The sequence below is a fragment of the Diceros bicornis genome, chromosome 36 (genome assembly GCF_020826845.1).
Source record: "Diceros bicornis minor isolate mBicDic1 chromosome 36, mDicBic1.mat.cur, whole genome shotgun sequence".
Taxonomy (NCBI): domain Eukaryota; kingdom Metazoa; phylum Chordata; class Mammalia; order Perissodactyla; family Rhinocerotidae; genus Diceros; species Diceros bicornis.
The window spans coordinates 29,614,533-29,641,368 of NC_080775.1; the positions used below are offsets into that span (position 1 = coordinate 29,614,533).

A 26,836-nucleotide genomic window follows, 5' to 3' on the forward strand; every position below is an offset into this window, starting at 1 on the left:
GAATCAGCTTTAAAATCTCTTCCCTGGTCTATTGGTCTTTTTCTTAATCCTTTTGCCACTTCACACTCTTACTTTGTTTTATAATAAATCTTGATATTTGATAAATGATTTTCTTTTTCTTCTTTAAGCCTCTTTCCTATTTTTGGCCCTTTGCATTTCCATATAAATTTTAGAATCAGCTTGTCAGTTTTCATAAAAACCTGCTCCAATTTTTAGTGGGTTTGTCTGAACATATTCATTACATTAAATTCATTGAATTTAGAGAGAACTAACATCTTTACAATACCAAGTATTCCAATGCATACATATTTATTAAGGTCTTCTGTGCTTTCGATAGTGTTTTACAGTTTTCTGTGTAGAGGTATATATCTTTTATTAAGCTTATTCATAGGCATTTGATGCTTTTTAAAACTATTCTATGTAGTATTTTAAATTTTTTTTTCTTTTTCTAAGTCCTACTTGTTGCTGGTATGGAGAGATACCACTGATTTTTGTATATTGATTGTGTACTCAGCCTTCTTGCTAATGCTCTAATTAATTCTAAAACTTTATCTGAAGATTCTTTTGGATTTTCTTGGACCCAATTATATCACCTGTGAACAATTAACTTTATTTTCTACTTCCCAACCCTTATATGGTTCATGTCTTTTTCTTGCCATATTGCACTGGCTAGGACCTTCATTACAGTACTCATTGGTGATGTGGATACTGAGCATCATTATCTGACCCATATCTTAGGGAGCAAGTTTTCATCATTTCACATAAACACACTGTTGGATATAAGTTTTTTTATAGGTACTCTTTGTCAGATTAAGTAAATTTCTTTCTATTCCTAGTTTCCTAAGAGTTTTTTTTTTTTCAATCACAAATGAATGTTGAATTTTATCAAATGCTTTTTCTGCATCTACTGAGATATAATTTTTCTTCTCCAATCTGTTAATATGATGGATTCATTAACTGATATTAGAATGTTGAACAAGACTTGCATTCCCAGATTAACAGTCATATGTTCTATCACCTTTTGGGCAAAGGCACCTGATAGTCCCTTTTGCAAAATCACTTGGCCTTCTCCAGTCTCTCTCTCTCCTTCTCTGTCTCTCTTTCTCTGCCTCTGTCTCTGTCTGTTTCTCTCATTCACCACTGTACCCCCCTAACATGGCGCTTGACACCAGGGGGTCATAGTAGATGCTAGCACTTAATAGATACTAAACAAACATTTGTTGACAGTATTTAGATGCTTTTAGATTAATCAGACAGTCTGTATATATCATACACCACAGAACTCTGTTAGATCTTTTTCTTTTTAGTCCCATAACTGTTTATATCAGATTTTAAGAAACAGCCCAGCAAAATGAGGTATATGTTTAGAATTCCTTTTAATAAAGGCATTTAAAAATTACAAGGTGATTTAGGTATAATGTTTCTATGAGAATATTCTGATTAGGATTCCAGAGAGTCTTTATTAAACTATTTAGACTTAGGAATAGGCTTTGGAATCTGAGAGACCTTGGTTCTAACCCATGCTTGAAAGCAGGAACATGCCTGGCATATCCAAGGAACATTAAGGAGGCTGATGTGGTAGAATGGAGTGAAGAATGGGGGCTGTAGGAGGTAAGGTTGGAGAGTTGGATGTGGGCAGATCATGTAGACCTTGAAGACCATTGTAAGGACTTTGAATTTAATTTATTGAAGGGGAAGCCATTGCAGGGTTTGAGCAAAGAGCATGATCTAACTTGATCTATGACATGCTCTGACTTGTGTTTTAACAGGATTAACTTTGGCCACTCTATTTGAACAGGCTTGAAGGGTGACAAAAGAAGAAATAGGGAAACCCAGTGAGGGAGATTATAATAGTCCAGGTGAGTGATAATGGTGGCTGGGGCCAGATGGTGATGGCAAGGCAACTGATGAAAAGTGGTCAAATTCTAGATGTATTCTGAAAGCAGAACATATGAATTTTCTGGAAAATTGAACAAGAGGTTTAAGAAAAAGGGAGTCAAGATTAACTGCAAGGTTTTGGCCTGAGCCTTTACAAGGAGGGAATTACTATCGTGTGTAATAAGAGACTGAGATTGCACGAGGAGGTTGGGGAGCGACGCTGATACCAGAAGCTCAGTTTGGGGCAGTTTAAGTTTGCAATGTCTATTGGCCATCCAGAGAGGCCAAATAAGCCTGGAGTTTACAGATTAGGTCCAGGCTGGAGATATTTATTTGGGAGTCATTGGCATAGAGATGGGAATGAAAGCCAAGAAAATAGATAAGATCACTTAGGGAAGGCATGTAGACAGAGACAGAAAGACATCCATGGACTGACTCTTGGCATTTAATATTTAGAGATTTAGGAAAGCAGAACCAACAAGTAAGAGAAACTGAAAAGGAATAGCTTGAGAAGTATTGGGGAAACCAGGCAAGTATGGTGTCCCATGGAGCAAGTACAGAGGATTTCAGGGAGGACAGAGGATCAACTGTGAGGACTTGCTATCACAAGGTATATGAGGACTGAGAACCAACCACTGGATCTAGCAATATTATAGCACGCTTTATTACTAAAGAGGATGCTGATGCAGAATAAAGGAGGTAATTTCAGTCCTTGAGTGGATGAAAGGCTGTGGGATTCAGTATACAAGTAGAGGAGCTCACTTTGCCTTATTGCCAGTTAAGGAGAAAACCAGAAGAAAATCCAAAAATGCAAAAGTAGTAAGCCATCTGAGCAATAAGGAAGAATATCCTAATAAATCTGTAAAAGTCTGGAATGAGGGTATAAGTCTCCTACTGGGGAGTTACTTCCGTCTTTAGAGACATGCCATAAATAATATAATGCTTTTCACCTGGGAGTAGGGTAGGGCACGCCTGTTGGATAATGTTAAATTTCATTCCATTATTCAATATGCAATTAAAGCTGCTTACCACTTCCTTAGTAGAGTGAACACACACACAACTACACACAAATCCCTTTAAGAATATTTTTGAACAGCATGGAAAAACTCTTTAGACTTCAAGGATAGTAATTTTTTTTATTGCCACTGTTTTATAAAGCAAAATGTGACAGGTTATTCTTTTGCAAGCTTAGTTAATGACCAAGTTGGAAACAGAGACCTGAGGCAAAGCCTATGGCAGTTAATATTCCAGACACTCATTAATATATAGGAAAAGACTAAAATGACCCAGTGTTTAGCAATTCTACTTCTGTAATGAGTGGTAAAACTGGAATATTTCACAAATTTGAATTCTAAAATTTTGGCTTGATCCATAAATTACACACACAGTAGTAAAAAACTGACTTTGAAATATTAATTTTTACAATACCCAGTTTGAGATTTTGTCAATCTTAAAAAACCATGAATTATTAAGAATTACTGTACAAGAGATACTGTTTCATTTTTTTAAAATTCTACAGCTCATATCCTAAGTGAGTATAACATTAAAAACAAGCCAATAAAAATTCTTATACATAGTTGGTTGCTTCCTTTATCGGAGATTACAACAGCTCTGTTCCTACCCTCCTGAGATGAAAAGGAAGGGTGAGATGAGGTGAACTGAGCTGCTGGCTGGGGCAGACAAACAGCAACAGTGGAGCGAGGGGAAAGATGCTTAGTCATTAAATGATGAGCATGTACCTAGACAACACAACATCTCGATTTGGTAAGCTCTAGTAAATACTTTTCTAGTTTTCATAACAAAACCAAGTCACTTAAACAATTTAGATGTTTGTTTTTTTAAGAACAGTGTAGTATTCATCTCAGCTGCACACACTGTGCCCTCCACCCCTACCCCTACCAGGTTAGTGACCCTGGTAAAATAACTTCTCTGAGCTTTAGTTTCCAAAGAATCTTCCTGACATCAACATGTTTTCATGACGATCAAGTGAGATTTTAAGTGATAAAGAGCCCAAAGCTCTTTGAACTATTAGTATTGTAGTTTAATAATAATGCATTAGTTTCCTAATTCTAATGATCTTTCAACAGTTGAGAAAAGGAGGCAGAAGTTCCAAATCTATGTGGTCTTGAACTTCAGCATCATTGATAAAGTAGTTGGATAAAATTAAAGAGCTAAGTAAAAAATACACAAAGCCAAAGGTCCCTAGCCCATCCCTAAGTTAGTAAATCCCTTTATATTCTTCAGGCCCCTGTGCAAAGAGATAGCTATACATATTCATTTGTGGTAGTTAAAGAAATTATCCCTATTTTCTTAAACATACAGATGTAGATAATGATATCATCACTAACACTGATAGAATGTAAATGTTTTATGACTAAAACTGCACATATGTTCAGTTATTTTGTTTTAAAACAGTAGTAAAATAGTATTTAACAAAATGAAAAACAAAAGTAAGGTAAATAAAGAGAACAGGTGTTGGGGATTCAATTAATGGGAGATATCACAGACTTTATTATAGAATTCATAAAAAAATATATATTTTTAACAAGAATTCCATAACTTCTGCTATGACATCTGCTTTGAAGCAAGCAGAAATTATTGAGTAGTTAATGTACAGTCATTTACCGGACACTTCCTACATGCCTAGCTGCACCAACAGCCTCCTCAGTGTACTAGTGTGCTCCTTTCTGAGAACATGCCACAGAGCTCTGGAATTTTGTTTTGTTTTTTAGAAGAGGAAACCATGATTCTTCTGCATCTCCAATCACTCCCACCCTTCTCTATTTTCCCTAGCACATAATCCTTTTCTAACTTATTATATAATTTGCTTATTTATTATATTTGTTGCTTATAACTGTCTCACTCCACTAGAAAGTAAATTCCACTAATCAGGAGTTTTTGTCTATCTGGTTCCTTGATGGATCCCAACAACTCAGAGCAGTGCCTGGCACACAGAAGCAGATCAATAAATAACTGTCGAATGAATCAATGAATTCTTCTTAAGTGTCCCTCTTTAAAAAGATTAGGCACTCTCCCTTGGTTCCAAGCTAGGTTTATAAGGTTAAATGGTATGTTTTGACATCTTTGGCTTAATATTTGATCTCGGTTTTATCTTACTTAGGCACACAGCTCTGTCCAGTTTTCTAGAAAGAATCCAGCAAAATTTCCTGTAATGATCTTACCACATTAACCTTCCACGCTAACTAAAAGAATAATTCTTATGCCCTAAACCAGTAGTTGGCTCTACCCAGAAATTCCTTAAATAATCCTTCTATTTCACTACAATTTCTTTCGTTCTAAGATCTTTGTTAATGACTTGGACGACTTTTGAAAGGTATTCTTTCTCTGTTGACATTTCTTTGTGGAAAATAATTACCTGTATCTATATTTACATTCTTTCCAGCTTTTTTTCTTGGATAACCTGACCAAGCCCTTTTGTTTTTATCATTGTCATCATTTTCCCCAGATATCCAGTTAATATGCTGTTCATCTCATTTTACCCTTTAAAATTCTCAGTCACTACATCTTATGCATATGTCTGTGTGTCTGCATAAAACTATCTTTACTTTTGTTGAAATCAGTCTTGGTTCTGAGACACAATTACTTTAAAACTTTTAAACTTTTTTACTTTTACTTTTACAACTTTTTTTTGGTAGGCTTCTGATTTCTTCCTACTCAACAGTCATTTGTTTTTGACTACAGATAGTCCTGGTTTCAAAAAAACATGTTATCATGATGTTGTGATACATCTTTTTGACATTTTGCCCTGCTGTTTACATTTCCTTCTGTGACAACAACAACATCTTGTGATATCTTAAAAAACTTTTCCTCCTCCCACCTCTATTTCTACCATTTTTTAATTTTTCTATTGGATAATTTAAAATGTGCATACTGAAGGTACAATACCTTGAATGTTTCACAAATTCATTTTGTATTTGGTTGGCAATTTATTTTGGCCCAAAAGAAACTACTATAGTTATGACCTCTTGGATCCACATACTACACTGAAATAAAACCTTTTAAATTGTTTCAAAAGAATCTTTTTTGCTTGTGGGTTATGCTAGCAACAATGTAATATTAGATTTTCTTGCAACTCTTAGTTTTCCCCATTAGAGGTATTCACTATAGAAGATATATTCTTGGGCCGGCCCGTGGCTTAGCGGTTAAGTGCGCACACTCCGCTGCTGGCGGCCTGGGTTCGGATCCCGGGTGCGCACGGATGTACCGCTTCTCTGGCCGTGCTGAGGCCGCGTCCTACATACAGCAACTAGAAGGATGTGCAGCTATGACATACAACTATCTACTGGGGCTTTGGGGGGGAAATAAATAAATAAAATCTTTAAAAAAAAAAAAGATATATTCTTGACCTTTTCTGTCTCCATAACTCCAGAGATGTATTGTCATGTGTCCTCACATTCGCAGACAATCTAGATCCCTTTCCATTCCAGAGCTACTAAATTCTAACGCAGAATTTCAGCTGTTTTGGACGGTGGATATCTATCAACTTCTGACCGCTATTTTTCTGTTTTGTTTTTGCCTAGTTATGTTAAAGATGTTTGCTCCAAAAATCAGTGTTTTCCTCCTTGGCTCTCAGAACTCAGGTATACTAACACCATATATAATGGTATTAAAATGTGATGGCTAATCCCTGGTAGCTCATTTAAAAAGGGCTACTACTTTTTCAGCTTTTTTGCTTCCTATCAGGTTAAGTTCCACTTCACTCTGAGACAAATTGTGATCTCCCCCCATATCAGCTTCCAATTAGGACTCTTTTACTATACCAGCCACAGAACATATTTAAAATATATACACTTTCCAGATATACTTGTCACTATAACAGGAGTTATTGGTGGTGGTCTCTATCATAAAAGAGTTTATAATACAGCGTGAGAGATAACACATAAAACAATTGATTATGAAATAAAGATGATAAAAACTTGAGGTGAGTGGTCAGAGACTAGGAGAATTAATGAGGAATAAAAGGCGGATGAGGAAGGATGTGGGGTGGGGAGAAAAATCATCTGAAACATGGGAGCAGGAGGGAAAGTCTTGCGTTCATGGAATTGCTCAACCAGAGAAGAGGGAGTATAGAAAGAATTGTCTTTCAAAATTTTGTACATTATGAGAAAAATTATAGAAATATTGACTAACAAAATATTCACTAAAATATTTCTATTCATAATTCTTTTTCTGCTGTAACATTTTCTTTACACTTTAAAATCTTGTCTTGGCACAGCCCTGGATGTGATTTTATGTCTACTGAGTACAACAGAATTTAAATGGGATTTGTAGGTATGATCTGGGTTTGAGCCCCAGTCTAGACTATGTGAACTGTGTGACTGTAGCCTCTCTGAATCTGTTTCTATACACATGAAGGAAATAATATCTATTAGCACTGTAATGAAGCCCAAATGAAACCAAGCGAAGTAGATTATAAAGGCCCTACAAATTCTGCATTCTCTATTAAAATTGGTAAGTGTGTGGTAATTTTTCCTTACACAGGACACTTTCTTCCCTCCTTTTACTTTTTTTCATTCTAGAATCTAAACACAGGGGGTAGATGATTCATCATTTTATTGTGGAAAGAAGCTTTCATTCTTTATCTTCAACACGGCAGCAATCACTCTCTAGTTAGATCTAAATGACTGAATTGCAAGGTGAACTGTATTGGTGACTAACTCATTTTCCCTCACCCCCAGCACCCTCTTTTCCCAAGATAAAGCAATTTTCCTGTGTAATGAACTGTATCTGCTATCAAGTGGCCTGGAAATTAAGAAGTCCAAAGAATCTTCCAAGTCTTCATTTCCTACGTGGTATCATGATGTCTTTTGCTGCTACATCACTGATCTGTGTTTCCCAAGGATACACAAAGGAGAAATACAAAAATGAACGGAACTACAGAACAATTTTATATACGGGGGAAAGTGTCACTCAATTTTGAATTATTCAGGGGAGTGTTTTCCAGCTAATGGGTTGTCAAATTCTTTGCATTAAATGCTTGTGTCTGGTTGATAGCCTTTTGGTCAGTTTGATGCTGACTAGCAATGGAATGAGAGCAGATGCGACAAGGACAAGCTTTAAAACCAACATCATCCACCAAAAGTGGATTTTAGGGTTTTGATTTATGTCCATAACATATCCAAAGTCTGGAGAAAGTGAGTTCAAGGGAGGACAAAATATAAGTACGCTAGGTAACAAGGAAAAAAAAATCAGGCCGTACATTTTCTTGATTTATTATGACTTCCATTGGCGCAGAAAATAAAACAGAGAGGAACTAATCAATTTATTTGATCATCTCAAGAGACTAATTATATTTTTCTCATATAGTTAATGTTTTTAATCATATTCTTTTAGCAGACAATTTCTCAGTAATTTCTTCTCCTAACCATTTCTGCTATTTTTAAAGTTTATGCTGCACATTTCATGTTTTATATTCATATATTACTTTTTGGCATTTACTAAAAATGTTACCAGATAGCTAATGAAAATATCTACCAGAAAATCTTTCATATTATTATAATATATGAGAAACAGTAACAGATATTTGTTGGTGACTTTACCAATCAAACGTACAATATTAAATGGGTATAATCAGAAAATAAGTTGAGCCACTAAAGAAAAAAGATACTTATCTAATGACACTAATTAATTCAATGTACATAAAATGACTAAATTCCACAACTATTTACAACATTAAAATAATGCAAATTGCCAGCTGTAAGAAACAGCAAAACATGTTAAAGAATGTGGATTCCAAATGTGCATGAGTTTTAACTAGGAATGACTTTACCTGTAACTAAAATATCGCTACTGAAGGTAAAACAACAAAATTATCTAAACCTCTACAGCAAGAACATAAAACAATACTAAAGCTAGGAATAAAATAATAACTTGGTTCTTTGTGGGCATTTTTTATGGTCTGTAGGAACACTTTATAAACTAACTTAGAAAGAAAAATGTGAATAAATTCAATTGCATTTGACAGTTAATAGAACAACATGGCCAAAATCTAGGCAGATAATTTCAGAGATAAAACTGGTCATAAAACCAAAGTCAGTCCTTTGCAAAAAACGTTAGAAATAAAAAGAAAATATTTTTCAAAACTTTATCAGGGCAGATTTAACATAATAGTCAAATATTTGATATACCATTTCAGTTCAGATCCCTTTTTACTCTGCCTTTTCTATCTGTCTGCTTTTGCATCTGTTTGTTTTTGACATTTTCACTGCTTAAAAGCACCTCCAGAGAGTGAATAAGAGAAATTAAAAATACTCTACTCAATTTATGTTACTGAAGTGAGTTAATATTATAGAGGCCCTAATAAAATACGTAAGAGCTAATTTTTCAAAATCCATTAATACTTGACTTTAGGAAGAGCTTTTATATTTATATAGCAGATTTGTACAGTAAAACTTCAAAGCTCTACATCTTTCAAAATAACTTCCCCACACATGATCTCATGTGATACTCACCAAAACCCTGTGAATATGTATGGAATTTTGGCTTATGAAAAGAAAATTTGGTTTGATTCTGCAGAGAAGGAACTCCAGCTCAGAGAAGTGAGGTGATTTGTCCAAGGTTATATGCACAGTGAAGAGCTGAGTGTGGACTCTCAAATCTCATTCATTCATTCATCTTTTGCTAATACCAAACTGTTCTTCCATTCTCTAAGTGTGCTTTGCCAGATGAAGGCAGTCTTGATAGAAGAGAAGAAAAGCCACCGGAGATTAAGAATTTACCATAGAAAATCTGCAGAATGGGAAATAAGCTAGAATTGTATGGTTTGGATGTGCATCTAAAGTAAAAATATTGGCTAACAGAGATCTGTAACTTGTCAGACCATGCTATGCCTACGCCCATTAGCAGGGCTAAGAGTTGACTATATCTCTATCTTACAGCTTGAAATGGAATCACATCACGATTTTGACTATTACAGTCTTTCTAGTTTACAAGCACCACCGTGTAGTGAATAACCTTACACCCAGAACAGTTTTCAGGAGGATTAGCCCTTCGATTATTATTATAAAATTACCATTACTCATGTTTTTGAACAGATGTGTTCATGATACAAAATTCAGAAGGTACAAAGATAGTCAGTACAAAGTAAGTCTCTCTCTTCTGCATCCCACGACCCCTCTGCAGAGACAGACACTGCTACCATATGTCCCTCCACAGATAATCTACGCACTTACAGATGTATAACTTACAGATGTATAAGTGTGTATAACTGTGTATACATATTTATACATGTGTGTATATATATATATAAAATAAATGGTATCAAACTATACACACTGTTCTTTAACTTGCCTTTTTATCTAACTTTAACTTTAATTATCTTTGAGAGCTTTTCAGATCAGCTGCTTCATTCTTTTCAAATGATTGCATAGTATTCCTAGGAATTCCTTTGGATTACTCTCCAATTTATTTGATAGTCAAGTATACTTACTCAAGAATTCCAAAACTGCTAACCTTTGCTAGCATATAAAAGGGACCCTTGCAGTTAATTGCAAGGTTATTTCATAAGAGAAAACAAGAATTTAAAACTTTGTAAGTTTTAAATTTTGTAAGAATTTTTGTAAAATTCTAAATACTTAAGACATTTTTTTAATTAAAAAATTTAATTAAAAAAATCCAGTGATAACCTTAATTAGAATCTAAATGAAATGCAAACTGTTCTTTTACTAATAAGGGAATGTTAAATAAATAAATACACACACACACACACACACACACTCTCTCTCTCTCTCTCACACATTTTTTTTTGTAATACTAGCCATGAAAGAGCTTGAATAGATCTCAAGATCTAGAGCTGGAATAATTATTGGTTTCACCAGTAGAGAATTTATTACATATTCATATATGTTCATCATTAGTCAATGTAAGTGCTCTCCTATATACATATTCTAAAATGTTGAGTGATTCATGTTTCAAATCAGTATGAATATGCTACCAATTTTCAAAAATTTTAATCATGGTGAGACAGACTGTCATATACTTCTAGTAGCATCATATATCAGTACAATGCTTTTCAAAAGCAAGCTGACAATATGTTTAAAAAGATACAACCATGTTCATTCTCATTGACTAAATAATTCCAGTTTTGAGAGTATTTTCCCAGGAAATGCTCAAAAACCAATCAAACAAAAACTATACCACAAGACTGTTCATTCTTCACAAAACAAAAAAAAAACTGGAAGTAATTTAAATGTTCAACAATATGTAACTGGTTTAGTAAACTACAGTGTATCAATTTGAGGAATATTACAGTCAAGTAAAAAAATTCAAGTATAAACGAAATGGGTGTATGTTAAGTAAAAACAGCATAATACTAAATTATATGTAGTTCTCATATGTATATGGCAAAAACTAGGCACTATTATAACTATATGAACTACACATGTATAAAAAGATTGAACATACTAGTGTTGGGGTAGGAATAAGGAAGGTTGTCTTTAAGCATTGTGTAAGGTTATAGCAGACACATTTAAGCGTCTCCTCATACCTCTTCTGAGTTGGTAGCACCTTCATGCACAGCAGTAGGTCCTGAATGAAAATGAAACAGATGCACAGAGATAGAGGTAAGAAACGGAGAGGGCCGGCCTGCACATCTAAAGGTGTTCCAAATCCTCACCTGTGAGGCCTGGCTGTTCTACTCTTGGATTCTATGGAAAAAAACCCAAAACTCACATCCTTATTATAAATTCCTACCTTTTGCACTTGGGCTTATTTGAATTGGTGTCTGTTTACTTATAAACCAAGAAACGAAACTAAGACAGTTTTAATACTTCTTTCATAATCTTTAACTTGTATTTTTTAAAAGTGCCACATGCCACCTAAGTGCATTGCAAATTGTGTTATTTATCCCACGGTAGTAAGTTTACTTGTTGTGTAGACAATTCCTTAGATAATATAGCTAACATAAGCCAACAGTATTTCTAGACAATATAAGAAATATGCCAACTAATGTTAAATAAACATGTTAATATCATTTCTTCTTTTTGCCCTTTAATTAGAATCATTTCACCTCTGCCTGAAGTGACATTTTCAGGGCTAAAAATTATATGCTAGCCTTTAACAGAAAAGCACTGTGTAGGAATTCTAGTGGATTATGTTCTTAATATCTGACTCTGATAACTGCCTGAGAATTTGCTTTTGTTGTTTTCATTACCTATCATTTATTGTTTACCACATGCCAGGCACTATGTAAACACTTCACATACAATAGCTCGTTTGCTCTTCACAAAGCCCCAGTGCCAGAATGATTCACAAATCGCAGGAGCTTTCTCTCTTTTCCATAATTATTGAGTGTGCTTCCCACTAGACAGGCATTGCTTTTGGGGGGAAACACAAAGATGAAAAGTTCAGACTGGCAGAGGAGACAGATGTAAAACATACAGTAAAAGTGATAAATGCCACAACAGTGACATGTACAAGGTGCTGTGAAGGATGTGAGGGAATTAGCAGCTATGTGGAGCTGGCTGCCTGGGTCCCAAGAATTCCAATGCACCTGAAAAATTGCTGAGACAATCTGAAATCCAGGGAAAGAAAACTAATCTGCTGTCTTGGAAATACGTAAGGTAATCTGGAAGACGGCAGAATCTAAAGGGGAGGATGTTAGCTTTTATGCTGTAGTAAACATAATAGTGGAAAAAATAGCAAGTATTAAAGGATACATTAGAGACTTTTTTATTTTTTTTTATTTTTTGTGAGGAAAATCAGCCCTGTGCTAACATCTGCCAATCCTCTTCTTTTTTTGCTGAGGAAGACTGGCCCTGGGCTAACATCCGTGCCCATCTTCCTCCACTTTATATGGGACGCCACCACAGCATGGCTTGGCAAGCGGTGGGCCGGTGCGTGCCCAGGATCCAAACCGGTGAACCTGGGCCACCGCAGTGGAGCGCACACACTTAACCGCTTGCGCCACCGGGCCAGCCCCAGAGACTCTTTTTAAATAATCATTTATTTATCATATAATTTTGGGGGTCTGCCATGTACTAAGGCAGTATTAGAAGCTGGAAAGACCACTACAAGAATGTGCAACTGGAAACAATTTTATTAATATTGTAAACATGGGAAATATTCATTACACTTTATATTGCTTAAGTTTTAAGAATAGTATTACACTACTTGTTAATATAATCTGGAAACATTCTTCTTCATCTGTGCTTCATTTAGATAGCCATATCTTGTAATTGTATTGCTCTTCCTTGCTGAGTTATTCCTTTATAAATGATTATTCAGGAGAAAAAAATAACTTTTCAAGTTCTCTTAATGCTGTTCTGCTCATTTTTTCTTTTCCATCATGGAACAATAATTAACATCTTATATAATGTGGACACTCTTAACTTTCTTTTTAAAACCTTTTCACGGCTTACAGTTGCTTTCAGTATAAGGTCCCAAATCCTTAGCATCTTCGTCTGATCTGGTTCCTCTGCAGCCTCATCTGGAATATGTATTCCTTTTATTTGATGTTTTCATTCTATTGGATTTGCCCCCCAAAAGCACTGTCCTGTCATCTGGTGATTTCTGCCTATGCTGTGACTTTTGCCTTCAGCACTCTTCTCTCCATTCCTCTTCTGAGAAATTCCATCACTTCTCCAAGAAAGATTTCCTTGACTCCAGGTTAGTTTATATGTCTCTCCTACCTATGCTATATCTCTCGGACATTTGTGTAACAGCCTCTTTGTCAATCTGTTTCTTCCACAAACTTGTAAGCTTCTTGAGGTCAGGGACTGTATTAAGCATTTATAGCCTCATACAGCATCTGTCACATAGAATATGCTCAAGAATATTACTTGAATAAATGAACCAATGAGTAATGATTAAAACTTCTATGTGGCACAATGCTAAATGTTATATAAAAAGTAATGACCAATCAGCATAATGCTTTAAAGCTACTTATAACTTAAAGACGAACAAAAAACAATATTCAGTAAGTCAACAATCAATAAGAACATACTTCTCGGGGCCAGCCTGGTGGTGTAGTGGCTAAGTTCAGTGTACTCCACTTCAGTGGCCCGGGTTCACAGGTTTGGATCCCAGGTGTGGACCTACACCACTCATCAAGCCATGCTGTGGAGGCATCCCACGTATAAAATAGAGGAAAGATTGGCACAGATGTTAGCACAGGGCCAATCTCCCTCACAAAAAAATAAATAAATAAAAATTTAAAAAATAATCAAATAAATCAAAACATACTCCTCAATCATGAAACTTGAAGCTTATATACTTTGGTAGGCAGAATAGTGGCCCCCAAAGATGTCCACGCCCTAATCTCCGGAACCTGTGAATATGTTGGGTTATACGGCAAATGGGAATTAAGGTTGCAGATGGAACTAAGCTTGCTAATCAGCTAACCCTGAAATAGGGACACATTCTGGATTATCTGGGTGGACACGATTTAATCACAAAGGCCCGTATAAATGGAAGAGGGAGGCAGAAATAGAACTAGTAAGCTGGGAGGATGAGGACTCTGCCTGATGTCGCTGGCTTTGAAGATGGAGGAAGAGGCCCATGAGTCAAGGAATGTGGGTGGCCTCTAAAAGCTGGAAAAGGCAAGGAAATGGATTCTCCTCTAGAGCCTCCAGAAGGAGCCTAATTCTGCCAAAACCTTGATTTTAGCCTGGTGAGACCCATTTTGGACTTCTGACTTCCAGAACTGTTAAGACTACATCTGTGCCATTTTAAGCCACTAAGTTTGTGGTAATTTTTTACAGCAGCGATAGGAAACTAATACACATACCCACATCGAAAAGGATTAACTTTGTTTGACTGCATATGACAGAAAACCTAAGATACTGTTGGATTAAAGAAGATCTAAGTTTCTCTCTCTATAAGAGAGACCTAGAGGTAGGAAGGCCAGGGCTGGTTATGGTACTCTACAGTGTCAAGGATTCCTCAGGCCTCTTCAATCTTTTTGCTCTGCCTTCCTTAACCTTAAGGAGCTCTAGCCAGCAGGTCTGACTCCAACCAGCAGGAAGAAGGGAAAGAACGGTGAACCACCTCCTTCAGAAGAGTTCCTCAACGTGGTACACATCACTTCCACTTATATCTCACTGGCCAGAACTGGGCAGCACAGTAACACCTAGGTACATGCAAGGACCATTCAAGTGGCCATGTGATAAGAATGGAGGGTTCTATTATTAAAAAGGGAAGAAACATAGTGGGGACAACTAGCTATCTCCACCTTAATACTGCAGTATTGTGATTTCTTTCCCCCCTCTTTGTTTTAAGTATATAAACGTAGTCTCTCCTAGATTTTAGACCAATTAGGCCAGGGACCTTCATTCCACAGTTAGTGAATAATTACTATGTAATAGATTCTGACACATCTCTAAGTATTTGCCAGATTTTGCATGTACACACATTAGAACATGAATATATACTTGGTCAACGAATGACCTAAGACATTTACATCATATTCAAACTTCAGTGTTGTAATTAATGGAAACAGAATTCTTTGTTGACAAGAAATAAGGTGAAAAAATACATTTTATTTCTATATGTGTATTACCCAGGCAACGAATGGCACACTCAAAGGATAAATTGAAGAGTCTGATGAAGAGACTGTTTACAGAGATGTGGGCAGGCTTAAGGGAACCAGTAAGAGATAAAGTACCCAAGGACTTGCAACAGGAGGAAATCATTACCATTCCTAGGCCTAAAGGGACACAGGGAAGAAGCAATTTCTAGAACTTGCCAAGACCTATAGCCATGGGTCAGAGTTGTCTGACCAGAGACATGGCCTTAGGTAGAGGAATGAAGCTACTGCCAAAAGCCACAGACAGGCAGGAGGGAGTGCGGGGGAAGGTGAAATAAATATCCTGACCTCTCTCTCTTCCTTTCCTCTGATCATTTGCCAATGCCTCCAAATTGGCTGAAACCAAACAGACACCAGGGCAAAGGAGCCTGGGTGATGTGGTCCACAGAAATCAGCCTCTCAGAGCATGGAAAGGCAGAGAATGGACTTTGAGGGACAGAGAATAACCAGCAAAATATGAAAAAGCAAAGCATTTTACAGAGTTGGAATGATTCAAAAAACCTTGAACCAAAAGAGAAAAGGAATTGACCTGAACAGAGCTGTGTCAGATCTGGGACAAAGACAGACAGAGGAAAGAATGATTAAAAAGCAAAACAGTAGAGAGGGGCACAGTGTGTGATCTATTTATGTAAGTATGATAAGGAGAGTGAGTAAAGAAATAGAGGCACAAGATGAAAGGATGAGAAGGGTCTGACCAGGGATCTTAAAGTTGTGGGTATATTTAAACACAGAGTATCTCCTATTGCTGACTTTTTCTTGTGAGTTTAACACAATGGCAGGACATGTAAAACCTGTTATTGACTGCAAATATTCCAAATACACATAGTCCAAGGATTGAACAGTAGCAATGATTGTAACTGAGGATCCATGGAATATAGAAGGCCAGGGCTGTAGGTCAAAGATGCCAGCCACACTGTAACAGAATCAGTCAGCTGCTCAAAGTCGTCAAGATGGCAGAGAAAAGAAATACGCGGAGGCAAGAGGGAAAACCAGCAGCAGAAACCAGATATCAGACGCCTGATATCACTGTAGATACTTAAAATTCACTCAAATCCAAAATATGTATGTTGCGCTCTCTAGTACAAATTACCTACCTATAGTTAAGTACAGAAAAAATTCTAATCATGTTCATAAGTGATATCAATATTAGAAACTATAATCTATCTTCTGTGGAGCTAGCCTTTGAAAGCAATGTCTTAATTATTGTGATTTTATGGAAAAGATCAGTTTTACATTTTGGGTGCCAGCCCTGGTCGTCTAGTGGTTACGAGTCAGCATTCTCACCGCTGTGGCCCAGGTTCCTTTCCTGGCCAGGGAACCACACCATGTGTCTGTCTGCCGGCTGTACTACTGTGGCGGCTGTGTGTTGCTGTGATGCTGTGAGCTATGCCACCGTTATTTCAAATACCAGCAGGGTCACCCATGGTGGACAGGTTTCAGTGGAGCTTCCAGACTAAGAGACTAGGAAGAAGGACCTGGTTACCCACTTCCGAAAACACTGGCCATGAAAACCCTGTGAAGAGCAGTGGAGCCTTGTCTGATACAGCACCAGAAGGTGAGAGGATGGAGCAGAAAGACCAGGCAGGGTTCTGCTCTGTTGTCCACAGGGGTGCTAAGAGTTGGAATCCACTCCACAGCACTAACAACAAACTTTTGGATGTTCATTAATATCCTTCAAATCTCTCTCTCTACATTTATTTATACTTACATCTCGCTATATTAGACATGTTCCTAAAAGTTGCCCCCCAAATAAGAAGCTCCATGTGTTAACACTTTATTGACATATTAAAAATAGGAGTCTTATTCTCCAGCAGGGGTAAAACCATTTTGTAGTGCAATATATAATAAAACCACACGGAGGTTTGCAGAAAACATCTGTCCCTATTACCTCCCGGGAGGCTTAATTAGAAAAGCTGATGTGGGTCCTAAAGACTGTTGGTTCTACATCACCCCCTAGTCATGGTTCCTTCTTGACTCAGGGACTGTAGAATCTGGTGAAATTGCAGGCAGTGAAACGACCACTGCTCTCTTTTGTGTCATTGTGAACCACATATCCAGAGTTACTCTTGAGCCAAAGACTGAGGAGCAACTTCAGGGGATTCTAAATTTGATGGATAACATCTATCAAATTTTTTTTCCTTCAAAGCTCTAAGATTAAGATTACACGTTAATGTCATTAATTTAATTAATTAATACGTTATCCTTCCATGAAAATAATCAACTTTTTATTTTGATGAAGATTACAGAATCATATTATAAATAAGTTATACTTCTCAAATGTGTTCAGGAAGTAAGGTACATGGAAATCACATGCTCGATGTGGAACACCATGAAACACCTACATTTTAAACTTAAAATGATTTTATGTCAAATTTTATCCTAATACATAAATCTTCTATGGAAAGCAAATAGGTGCAAAGGGTTCATGAAAAATTTATAGGAAAAAACTTAATATTGAAAATATTCTATCCATTTACATTTTTCCCTGTAAATTTAGAAAAGATTATAGTAATTCATTTTTAGCAGAATACCTCCCTTTCAGCATATGCAATCCCAGTGCTCGCTAGAAGCACAGTGTTAACATTTCATTGACGTCAAAAATAGGAGTATACATTGAAAACGTGTGACGGCACCACAATTACTAAAAACCAACAATACAGGACACATGTTAAACTCTTATTAGTATCCCCACCATCTTTTATTTAAATAAGTCTAAATTTTAATAAATTTATTCCTTTTTTAAATTTACTCAAGATTTTTTCCACTTCTTTAGTTATATTTAAGAGGTGTAAGAAGCAACCATTACAATATGCATCAGGTTTACAACAACGATTTATTCTGAGATTTACTTTTGTCTGCTTTCTTTCCAGTCTAGATTTCAATAATTTTGGAAACATTACAGCAAAAAAAGTGTATTAATCAAATATTCAATTTATAACATATGTAATTATTACAGGTTTACAAAATTAAAAATTTGTATTAGATTTGGGATATGAATAATATTTCCTGTGCATATTTTAAAAATAGGAGTGAGCAGAGGTAATCGTTTGGGGAAAATGATTATGGACTATCTAAAACGAAGAGCAATTAACCTCAAAATAATGCAGGATATAAATGACAGTAAACAGCTTTTACATCCACCATTTCAACTGCTCCTTAGAACTAATGTGATGAAAGCAGATAAACAACCCTTACTTTATAGCCAAAAACATTCAGGAAAGGTCAACAATATTGATTGATTTAATAAATATTTACTTACTGAGCATCTACTATGTGACTAGGTACTCTGCTAAGTGATGAGGGCACAGAAATGAACAAGCAAAAAAAAAAAAACAAAAACCAAAAAAACACTGTATCTGTCCACACAGTTAAATAAAGTCTGGCCCAAGCTAACTAAACTAGTAACCACTAAAGTAAGGCAGAAAATGACTTCTACTTGGCTTATCCCTTCACTTTCTCTCTTGGATTTCAAGGTGAGGATGAACACTGAAGAAAGCTAGTAGGGAGGTACAGGACAGGCACTTCAGAAAGAGAAAATGGCATGTAGGATACTTCGTGTGCTACAGTTAGAAAGTATTTTTTTTTTCCTTTCTGATTGGAAATTAGGGTAGCTATAAAAAAGTTACTTGTGGGGGGGGCGGGGAGGGAGGGGGGCGCTGCTAGCAAAAGACAAAGTCTATAACCTGAATCAGAAGGCAACTGAAGAACATGATACAGCTCTTAAGAGGGTAGGAAAAAAAACGTGAACCAAGCAAAGCCTGGACAAGGTTCTGGTTCTGACATGCACAAGTTCAGTCAACATGGTATTGAGAAAAGTGAGGACTGCCTGTACTTAAAATGATCAGTAGAAATAATGATTCTAGTCTTGGCACTGAGGAGAGTAGATATACAGACATAATGTATAGCACAGAATATTTACAGTCACATTTCATGCACCAATAAATAACGCATTCACTTCTCAAATGCCAAAGCCAACGTGGGAGAGAAAATTTTCATCTATATTCAGGATTAAACTTTCTAATTTTAAATTACCAGACTTCAGCTGTAAATTTATTTCAGTTGAAAGGTTTGAGGAGATTATTAATGCATCTTCTAAAATTCTGGAGGGTGTTCAAAAGACTATTTTAACATAATAAAGAATCCTGCCATAGGTATAACAAAAATTATAGGCATAAATTTATCGAAGACCTACTATGTGAGAGCACTGTGCTGGGCGACTTACTATGTTACTTCTAATAGTCTATGTCATGTTTCAGTTTCCTCAATTTCTCTATCAATAATTCTTACATAGTTAATTCATAACTATATTATCTGAAATACAGCTCAGCTCATTTATTCCATAAAGTTGGTCCCAAAGACATTCCCTCACTTGAATGGGGGAGGGGGGAAGGAGCGGAAAGCTAAGTCCTACTGAATACTGAAGACGACTTTCTTGGTATTTGTGGTGTTATCTACGCGGTCTTTCAGAAATCCCCAAACTTGTACAAAGTCAGGGACTCGAGATAGGATCAGCAATCTAACAGTCTCAAAGGCCACACGTGCGGCCGCTGTTTCGTGCCTTAAGGTCCCATAGGGCGGTAACTGCCCATTTAGGTGGTAAATCGTGGCCTGTCGATACCTTCACTCTAAGTCTTGACGCCTACAGCCTACTCTAAGGGGACAGCGGGGAGGAGGGCGGGGCGGCGGAGGCCGAGGTGACAGCAGGTGAGGGCCCGCGCATGAGGAAGTGAGACAGGGACAGCGTGGGTATTACTCATTCCGCTTACCGCCCAGGCGGCTTGCAAGCGGAACTTGTCGTCTCTCTCTGGGTCCAGCTTAAGTTCTACCTAATTGAAATCACTCTCTAGCCCGGGTCGCTCGGGGGAAACCCGCGCGTCCGTGGAAGGGAGGGAGTCAAGTAGCGCTCTCGCGACGCGCGCGTCCTCGCCGTCAGAGGCCGGGCTTCCCAAAGCCGCCCCTCGCCGTGCCTCTGATTCCGGGACTCCCCGGGGAGCCAGGCACGACCCTCTCCCGGGCCCGGGGGCGCGCCGAGCGGACAAACGATGCGTGGGGGGGAGCCCCACCTCGGGGACGAGGGAGGGCAGGTGGCTCCGTCTCTCGGAGGCGCAGCTCTGAGGGCACAGGGTCCCCAGCAGGAGCCAGACCCATACGCGCCCCAGGCGGCCGCGGCGGGCGTGGCCAGTTCAGAGGCGGATCGCCACGCAGCCTCCCACTTTACCTTTCTCACTCCGCCGGCCTGTCGCCCTTCTGGCCACGTCCCCACAGTCTCCTAACGCCCCCTCCCCCGTCCCCCGACACCTGAGGGAAACTTTTCCCTCTCCCCCCGATTCAAACTCAGCGGCTCCTACGGTTGCCGCAAACCGTCCTCTCCCTAGCAACAAGGTTCCGGCCGTAGAGCGAGCGGCTCTAGGTGTAAGGAAGGTGATGTCGTAAAGCCGCGAGTGTCGTAAACCAGGTGCGGTGGGGAGGGGGGAGGGGTGGAGGCGGAGGGGTGGGGGGGAAGGGGGAGGGAGGGGGAGGAGGTGACTCGAGCATTTAGACACAAGCGAGAGGATCATGGCGGATGGCCCCAGGTGTAAGCGCAGAAAGCAGGCGAACCCGCGGCGCAATAACGGTGAGTGGCGGAGGGGACCGGGGAGCGGCGGAGTCAGGGGGAGCCGGGCAGCCGGGGCGCCCCGGGGGTAAGGGGGGCGAGCTGGGCTGGGGGCGGCCGGGGCAGGGACGGGCAAAGTGGAGTGGGAAAGTAGAAAGTAGTGCTCTCTGCCCCCCTCCGCTGCCGCCGCAGCCGGAGCCGCGCCGCGGCCGCTCGCTCTCCCTGAACCGTTATGTCTCTTACCTGGTCTCTCTCCGCCTAGCGGCTCCTGCCGCCCCTGCCGCCTCCCTGGACCGTTAGCCGCCGCCGCATCCCGGCGCAGGGCGGGCGGCCCGGACGCGGCCGGCCACTTTTCTGGGCTCGGGGGAGCGGCTGTTGCTTCTTCTCGCACTTTTCCCCACTCTTTCGCCCCTCGGCGCCTCCCCTCTCCCCCGCCTCCCGGCCCCTCCGCGTTCGGCTCCCTGGGCGCCGAGGCCCCCGGGAGCCGCGGAACGAACTTGTGCCCGGCGCTGACCGTGCAAAGTGGCTTCCGCGCGCCGCCGCCCCGGCCGGCACCGCCGCCCGGGCCCCGCGGCTCGGCCGAACGGGCGGGCGGGCCGGGCCGGGCTGCGAGCGCGCGGCGGGCGGGACGCGGCGGCCGTGGGCTGCGTGTCGTCCGTGCGCGCGTGTGCGCCGCGCGCGCGGCGGGCGGCCCGGGCTCGGCCGGCGGCGGTAAAGTTGGGACCGGCTGGCGAGGCGCGCTCGCGGAGTGGGCATTAGCGGCGCGGAGGCGCGGGTCCCTCAGCGCCCCTCCTCCCCGCGCCTCGGGCCATCGAGCTCCGGGCCCCCGGCCTGGGGGCGCCGAGGCGAGCCCCGCGCGGGAGGACCCGGTGGTGCGGGAGCCGGCGGGCGGGAGCGGGCACCTCCTTGCTGGGGGACGTGTGGATGGCGGCGAGCCGGGCAGCGGGTGTGTGCGCGGAGTTACCTGGGCTCAGACGGGAAAGCACCACAGACAGATCCCCCCTTCCCGGGAAGACTCCTCCGCGCCGGGATGGGGTCCTGCACCTACGCCTCTCTTTTTTCTCTTTCGGTTTTTGGGGAAGTTGTTACCTGGGCCGGACGCTCGGAGCGCTGAAGCCGGATAATGGAGCTTGGATGGCGCTCTCGGTCTCGGGTGGAAGGAGGGTGGGGGAGGGGGCGGACGGACCGACGGACGCGCGGGTCCGCTGCTCGCGCTGCAGCTGCAGTGCTTATTGATTTGTGCTGAGGTGCCGGGGACACACACACCCCTCTGCCTGGCGTGAGAGTTAAAAAAAGCAAAACACGAGAGAGAGAAACGGAGGGAGAGGGAGAGAGCGCGAGAGAGCAGGACCCGAACATGTGGTTGTTGTTGCACAGTCGCCTTTTCCAGTTTGGAGAGACGGTGTAAGTTGATTGTATTTCTGCTTATCTCGGGGGCGAGTCTGTGCTTTCTCTCCCTCTGGTTCAGCAGCGAAATGTCTGCTGATTGTTATTGTCTGGACAGTTCCTGTGGCGAGAGGGGCGAGACTTCTCCGCCCGGGGGCGGCGGGAGCGCGGGGAGAGGACCCCGCCCGCGCCGGCCGGGTACCTGTTTGTATAATAATGGGCGGCAACGGCCTGCGCTGGCTGCAGCCAGGCTATATAAGGAATTACACGTACATTTCGGACCGAGGGGCTCCTTTGCGTTCCTGCGTTATTTTAAAAACGAGTTTTTAAGAGTAGGGCAATAAATGCGCCTCTAATGGGATCGCTGTATCTTCCAGAAAATGAGGAAATACGTGTTTAAGTGAAAACTCGCGCGCGCTCCCCCCGCCCCACCCCCCGCTCTCGGGATCCATTCTCCCTCCCCTCTGGGATGCGAAACGCGAGGTTTTGTAACCTTTCCTGGCAATTTTAGATTTTGTGTGGGATTTCCTGTCGAGAAGCAGATACGAAGATTTAAAGCTGTTTCAAGATGTTTCCTTCCAATCGTAAACATATTTTTAATATATTTGAGCCGACATTAAAATCACTGCTTTCATGAGTGATTTTAGATATTCAAATAAACGTTTTCATTTTAAAGACGTCTGTTAGTTATGACTGATAACTAATATTTGGTATCCTCATTGTGGAGAGATGACTTGTTACAGCAAGGAGCGAAGCATAGGCGATTGCAATTTTAATTTCCTGTTTTAGCGTCAAATAGTGTGTCCTATATTGAGCTGTTGCCGCTGTTGCTGATGTGGCTTTATGAAAGGTAAGTTGGTTCGGAAAGGGCTGTTCGCTCTACCTTATTTAAAATGTTCATCGCCAGAGAAAGGGGCTTTTCTTGTTGCTGACGACATGTGTGTGACATGTGAGTCTGAACCACCCAGCGTCTGTGCAGCTGCTGTAAACATGTTTACCTGAACAGGAAAGAATGGATTTTTCTCCTAAAGATCCTGTGATATGAATATTATACTCATAAGGCATATCAACAGATGACTTAAGGGAAAAAAAGCTATCCTGAAAGGTACTTGAAATCAACAGGAAAAAGAGGTTCTCGATCGCTGCAGCAAATGGCAACTTGTGCAGGTAGAAAAAAGATGGTGTTTAGTTTTCTCCTGCATGTATGTCAGCCCACTCCTGTCTGCTGCTTTCATTCTCAAGGGAGGGATTATTTACCATGCTTGCTGTCAGTGTTTTTCCTTTGTGTTTAATATTAGAAAAACAGATTTGGGGCCGTTTAGCACAAAATGTCTTGTCTGCAGTATGCATTACTCTCAGAAAACAAAAGGTGTTTAAGATAGCACTGTACTACCACAGGTATCTTCCATTTTCATCACTTTTGGCTCTGTCTTAGTATTTCTTTTTGTTCTCAAATGCATTTCATCCATCGCTGTTGATTACAGCCATGCTACTTGATTAAGCCTTATAATTTGCAAATTAAAAATGAAGTTATATGCCATTGTGTTGTGAAACCTCAGGATAGATTCTGGTTAATATGTCTTAGCAACGCGATCATGTTTATGTTGCAGTTGTTTTTTGGAGAGAATTACTTGGAAAAATGTTAACTCAAATCTTTTTAATGAAGGAATAAGTGATGTGTACAGTGAGAGATAGTCATAGAGATACTTAATGCAGTTATTTATATGTAAATCATTTTTTGTTCATTTTAAAATAAGGTATGCAGATTTTACTGCTAAGCCTCCAGTAAAATATTTTAATTTCCTTTCTGGAATATATCTGCTGAGTAGGGTTTTAATGGGAGAATCAAGTAATGTAACTTGACAGGGGTAAACCACTGATATGTAACTTTATGGTAATGATGTTAGTCATCTATAAAGGAGTGGCATTTGAATTGCTTAAATCAATTTTTACCACTTATAATGTAATGCTTTGTTGTATTTTAAAAATCTGTCTTCTCATTTTCCACTTCTCCCTGTGTGGTTTTCTTATTATTACTTTTTTTTTTTTTTTTGGAGAAATGTACTCTATGTACTAATGACCACATGCTGATTAATTCACTTTAGATGGAATAGCAGGTACTTATCTTTCTGTCGTTTGCACCATTTACACTTGCTGTCTTTGGAAACCACCAGTAGAGGATGCTAACAAAAATGATTATTGGTGTAGTAGTACCATAAGTCTCTCTATCTCCTGTTGATTGGGACCTCTGCGTTGATAGGGACCTTCGGTATAATTCTGAGTCTTACTGTTATTTAAAACTAGCCCTGGGCAAATTAAGCTTAAGAATTTTCTAGTGTGCTAAGGCTGGAAAAAAATAGGGATGTTTTAACTTGAACGATTTTATAAATTTGGGCTTTTTAAATCTTGACATTGAGATTGCTGTCAATTTAGTTTTGCTTTAGACAAGTTGTATTATGGCTTTTTAACAACAAGTTTTGTTTTATATTGTTAGGTTTGGAGAAGAATGTATAATGATTCGCCCACATTTGTTTTGCATATTTACTATACTTTTTAACCTCCTTTTTTATTCATAGTACGATCCCTGAAAATATGTTTTTAGACGTTTAAAGATGTAAATGGGTAAATAAGGTAAGAAAAATTGCAATTGATTGATATTACTGTGTAATTATTTTCCCATAACTTATGTAGCCTTATATACATGAGTTGGCAGACAACTACTAAAGAAAATGTTAACCAGCAGTCACTCAGATGTTAGTGATTTTTAGATTTTATCTTTTCCTTCCCCTTCTAATTAAGAATCAGAATTAGATAGTGCATAAATTTTAAATTGTAAATTAAGGAACGTAAGTTTGTTTTGAGGCTCTAAATGCAGTGAAAAATTCTCTATAGTTTGTTAATTATTGTATGCTTATATTCAAAGAATTCTTAGTTTTCAGCAAACTATGTAAATTGATATTATAACTTTTACATATAAATAACTGCATATGAGACCCAATGAATTCAGTTATGTCTTTTTGGTTTATGTCCATGAAATTAAGTTACTATAACTATAAACTTTTGGAAGCCTTTCATTGGTCAAATGTTAGAAGTCTTTATTTCCCTAATTATTTTTAATGGTGTTTCTATAAATGCACCAATACCAGTACCATAATGCAATAGTAATGCTGCCTATCTTGAATTAAGTATGAATTACCTGAATTATCAGGTAAGCTTATGTGAATTTCTTATTTTAGGATGTCGTGTGTGTGTGTGTGTGTGTGTGTGTGTGTGTGTGTAGTTTTACATTTCCTGACAGATATTTCTTGAATTTGGTGTTCTCTTAATTCCTAGAGCTTAGTGAATTTTTTTATAAGCTGAGGAACTTTACCATACAGCCATGACATATATAATTGTGCCATGACATATATAATTGTAACATGGAGCAAAACTTAAAGTGTCTTATAAATTGAAAGCATCAATCACTTGTTAAAATGACCCTGATATAAAAGTGTATGAAATATTTGGTTAGTACTTTTTTCTTTCTTTCTCTAGTATCCAGTATTTTTGAAATGCCATACCCTGAATTTGCAATTTTAGTAGCTTTGAAGCATGTGGTGAGAAAGTTCTGTCAAATTGGAAATGATATTTTTAAAATAACAGCATAATTATTTCTCATAGTTCTGTTTTTGTTTTTTTCCCCTTTTTTGCTTTTCCCTGTATAAATCACTTCTAAGCATGTGATTAGAGCCAGATGTAAACACAGATGCAATATCATATGGAGTTGTATTGTTAGCTACTCTTAACTATCTGTATTGAGTTGCAGTAGAGGAGAAGAAAAATCATGCAGATGTTGGAAGAACATATGCATTAGTGTATAAAAGTGCCGTGAGAGATTAGAGGACTTAACGAAATTGTAGAAATAGTATATAGGATTGAAAAAGGCTTCTTAATCTTGGCAGCTTGATCACTAATTTATGGGGAAATGTATGTTCATTTCTAATAGAGATGTAAGCTAAAATAAAAGTTCATTGTTGAAAGAAAATTTTTAAAAATTTAAAGTAGAAAAGTTCCCTGATTAAGAAATATAATAAAATGTTTTTTTAAAGGCTGCATGTTGTATATATTACTAGCTCAATAATCATTGAACTAGGTTTGAGTTAAAAGTAGAAAATAAATGGAGATAGACGTAGTAGAAAAAGTTTTGTAGCATTTCCAGTTAAAATTAAATCTCATCTGTTATACAGGCATTGCTATAGGAAATAATCTTTCCTTTGGCTGGACAGTGTTTTGAGAATTGTATTCCTAAAGGAAGCATTCTTAGGATTTTTACCAAATAAAAAATTTCAGTGTGTTATGAGCATGTCTAGATTTTAACCTTGATGGAGGTGGGTTATGCTGCTTGTTAACCTGAAACTGGGTTGCTTGAAAATATGGCAGTGTACTATACTACTTAA

The 26,836-nt window shown here is 39.1% G+C and overlaps 1 protein-coding gene and 1 long non-coding RNA gene across 3 annotated transcripts in view; one reads left to right on the top strand and one right to left on the bottom strand.

Moving 5' to 3' along the window:
* The window catches only part of LOC131398848 (uncharacterized), a 67,597-nt gene extending 46,214 nt beyond the window's left edge, over positions 1-21,383 (bottom strand). Inside the window, exon 1 of the long non-coding RNA XR_009216993.1 lies at positions 21,258-21,383. This is a non-coding gene — a long non-coding RNA (uncharacterized LOC131398848). The remainder of the gene's footprint in view (positions 1-21,257) is intronic.
* ZEB1 (zinc finger E-box binding homeobox 1) overlaps positions 20,978-26,836 on the top strand; it is a 170,271-nt gene continuing 164,412 nt past the window's right edge. For both annotated transcript variants that reach the window (XM_058532725.1, XM_058532726.1), the window contains exon 1: positions 20,978-21,035. In XM_058532725.1, coding sequence (XP_058388708.1) covers positions 20,978-21,035 — 58 coding nt within the window. The remainder of the gene's footprint in view (positions 21,036-26,836) is intronic.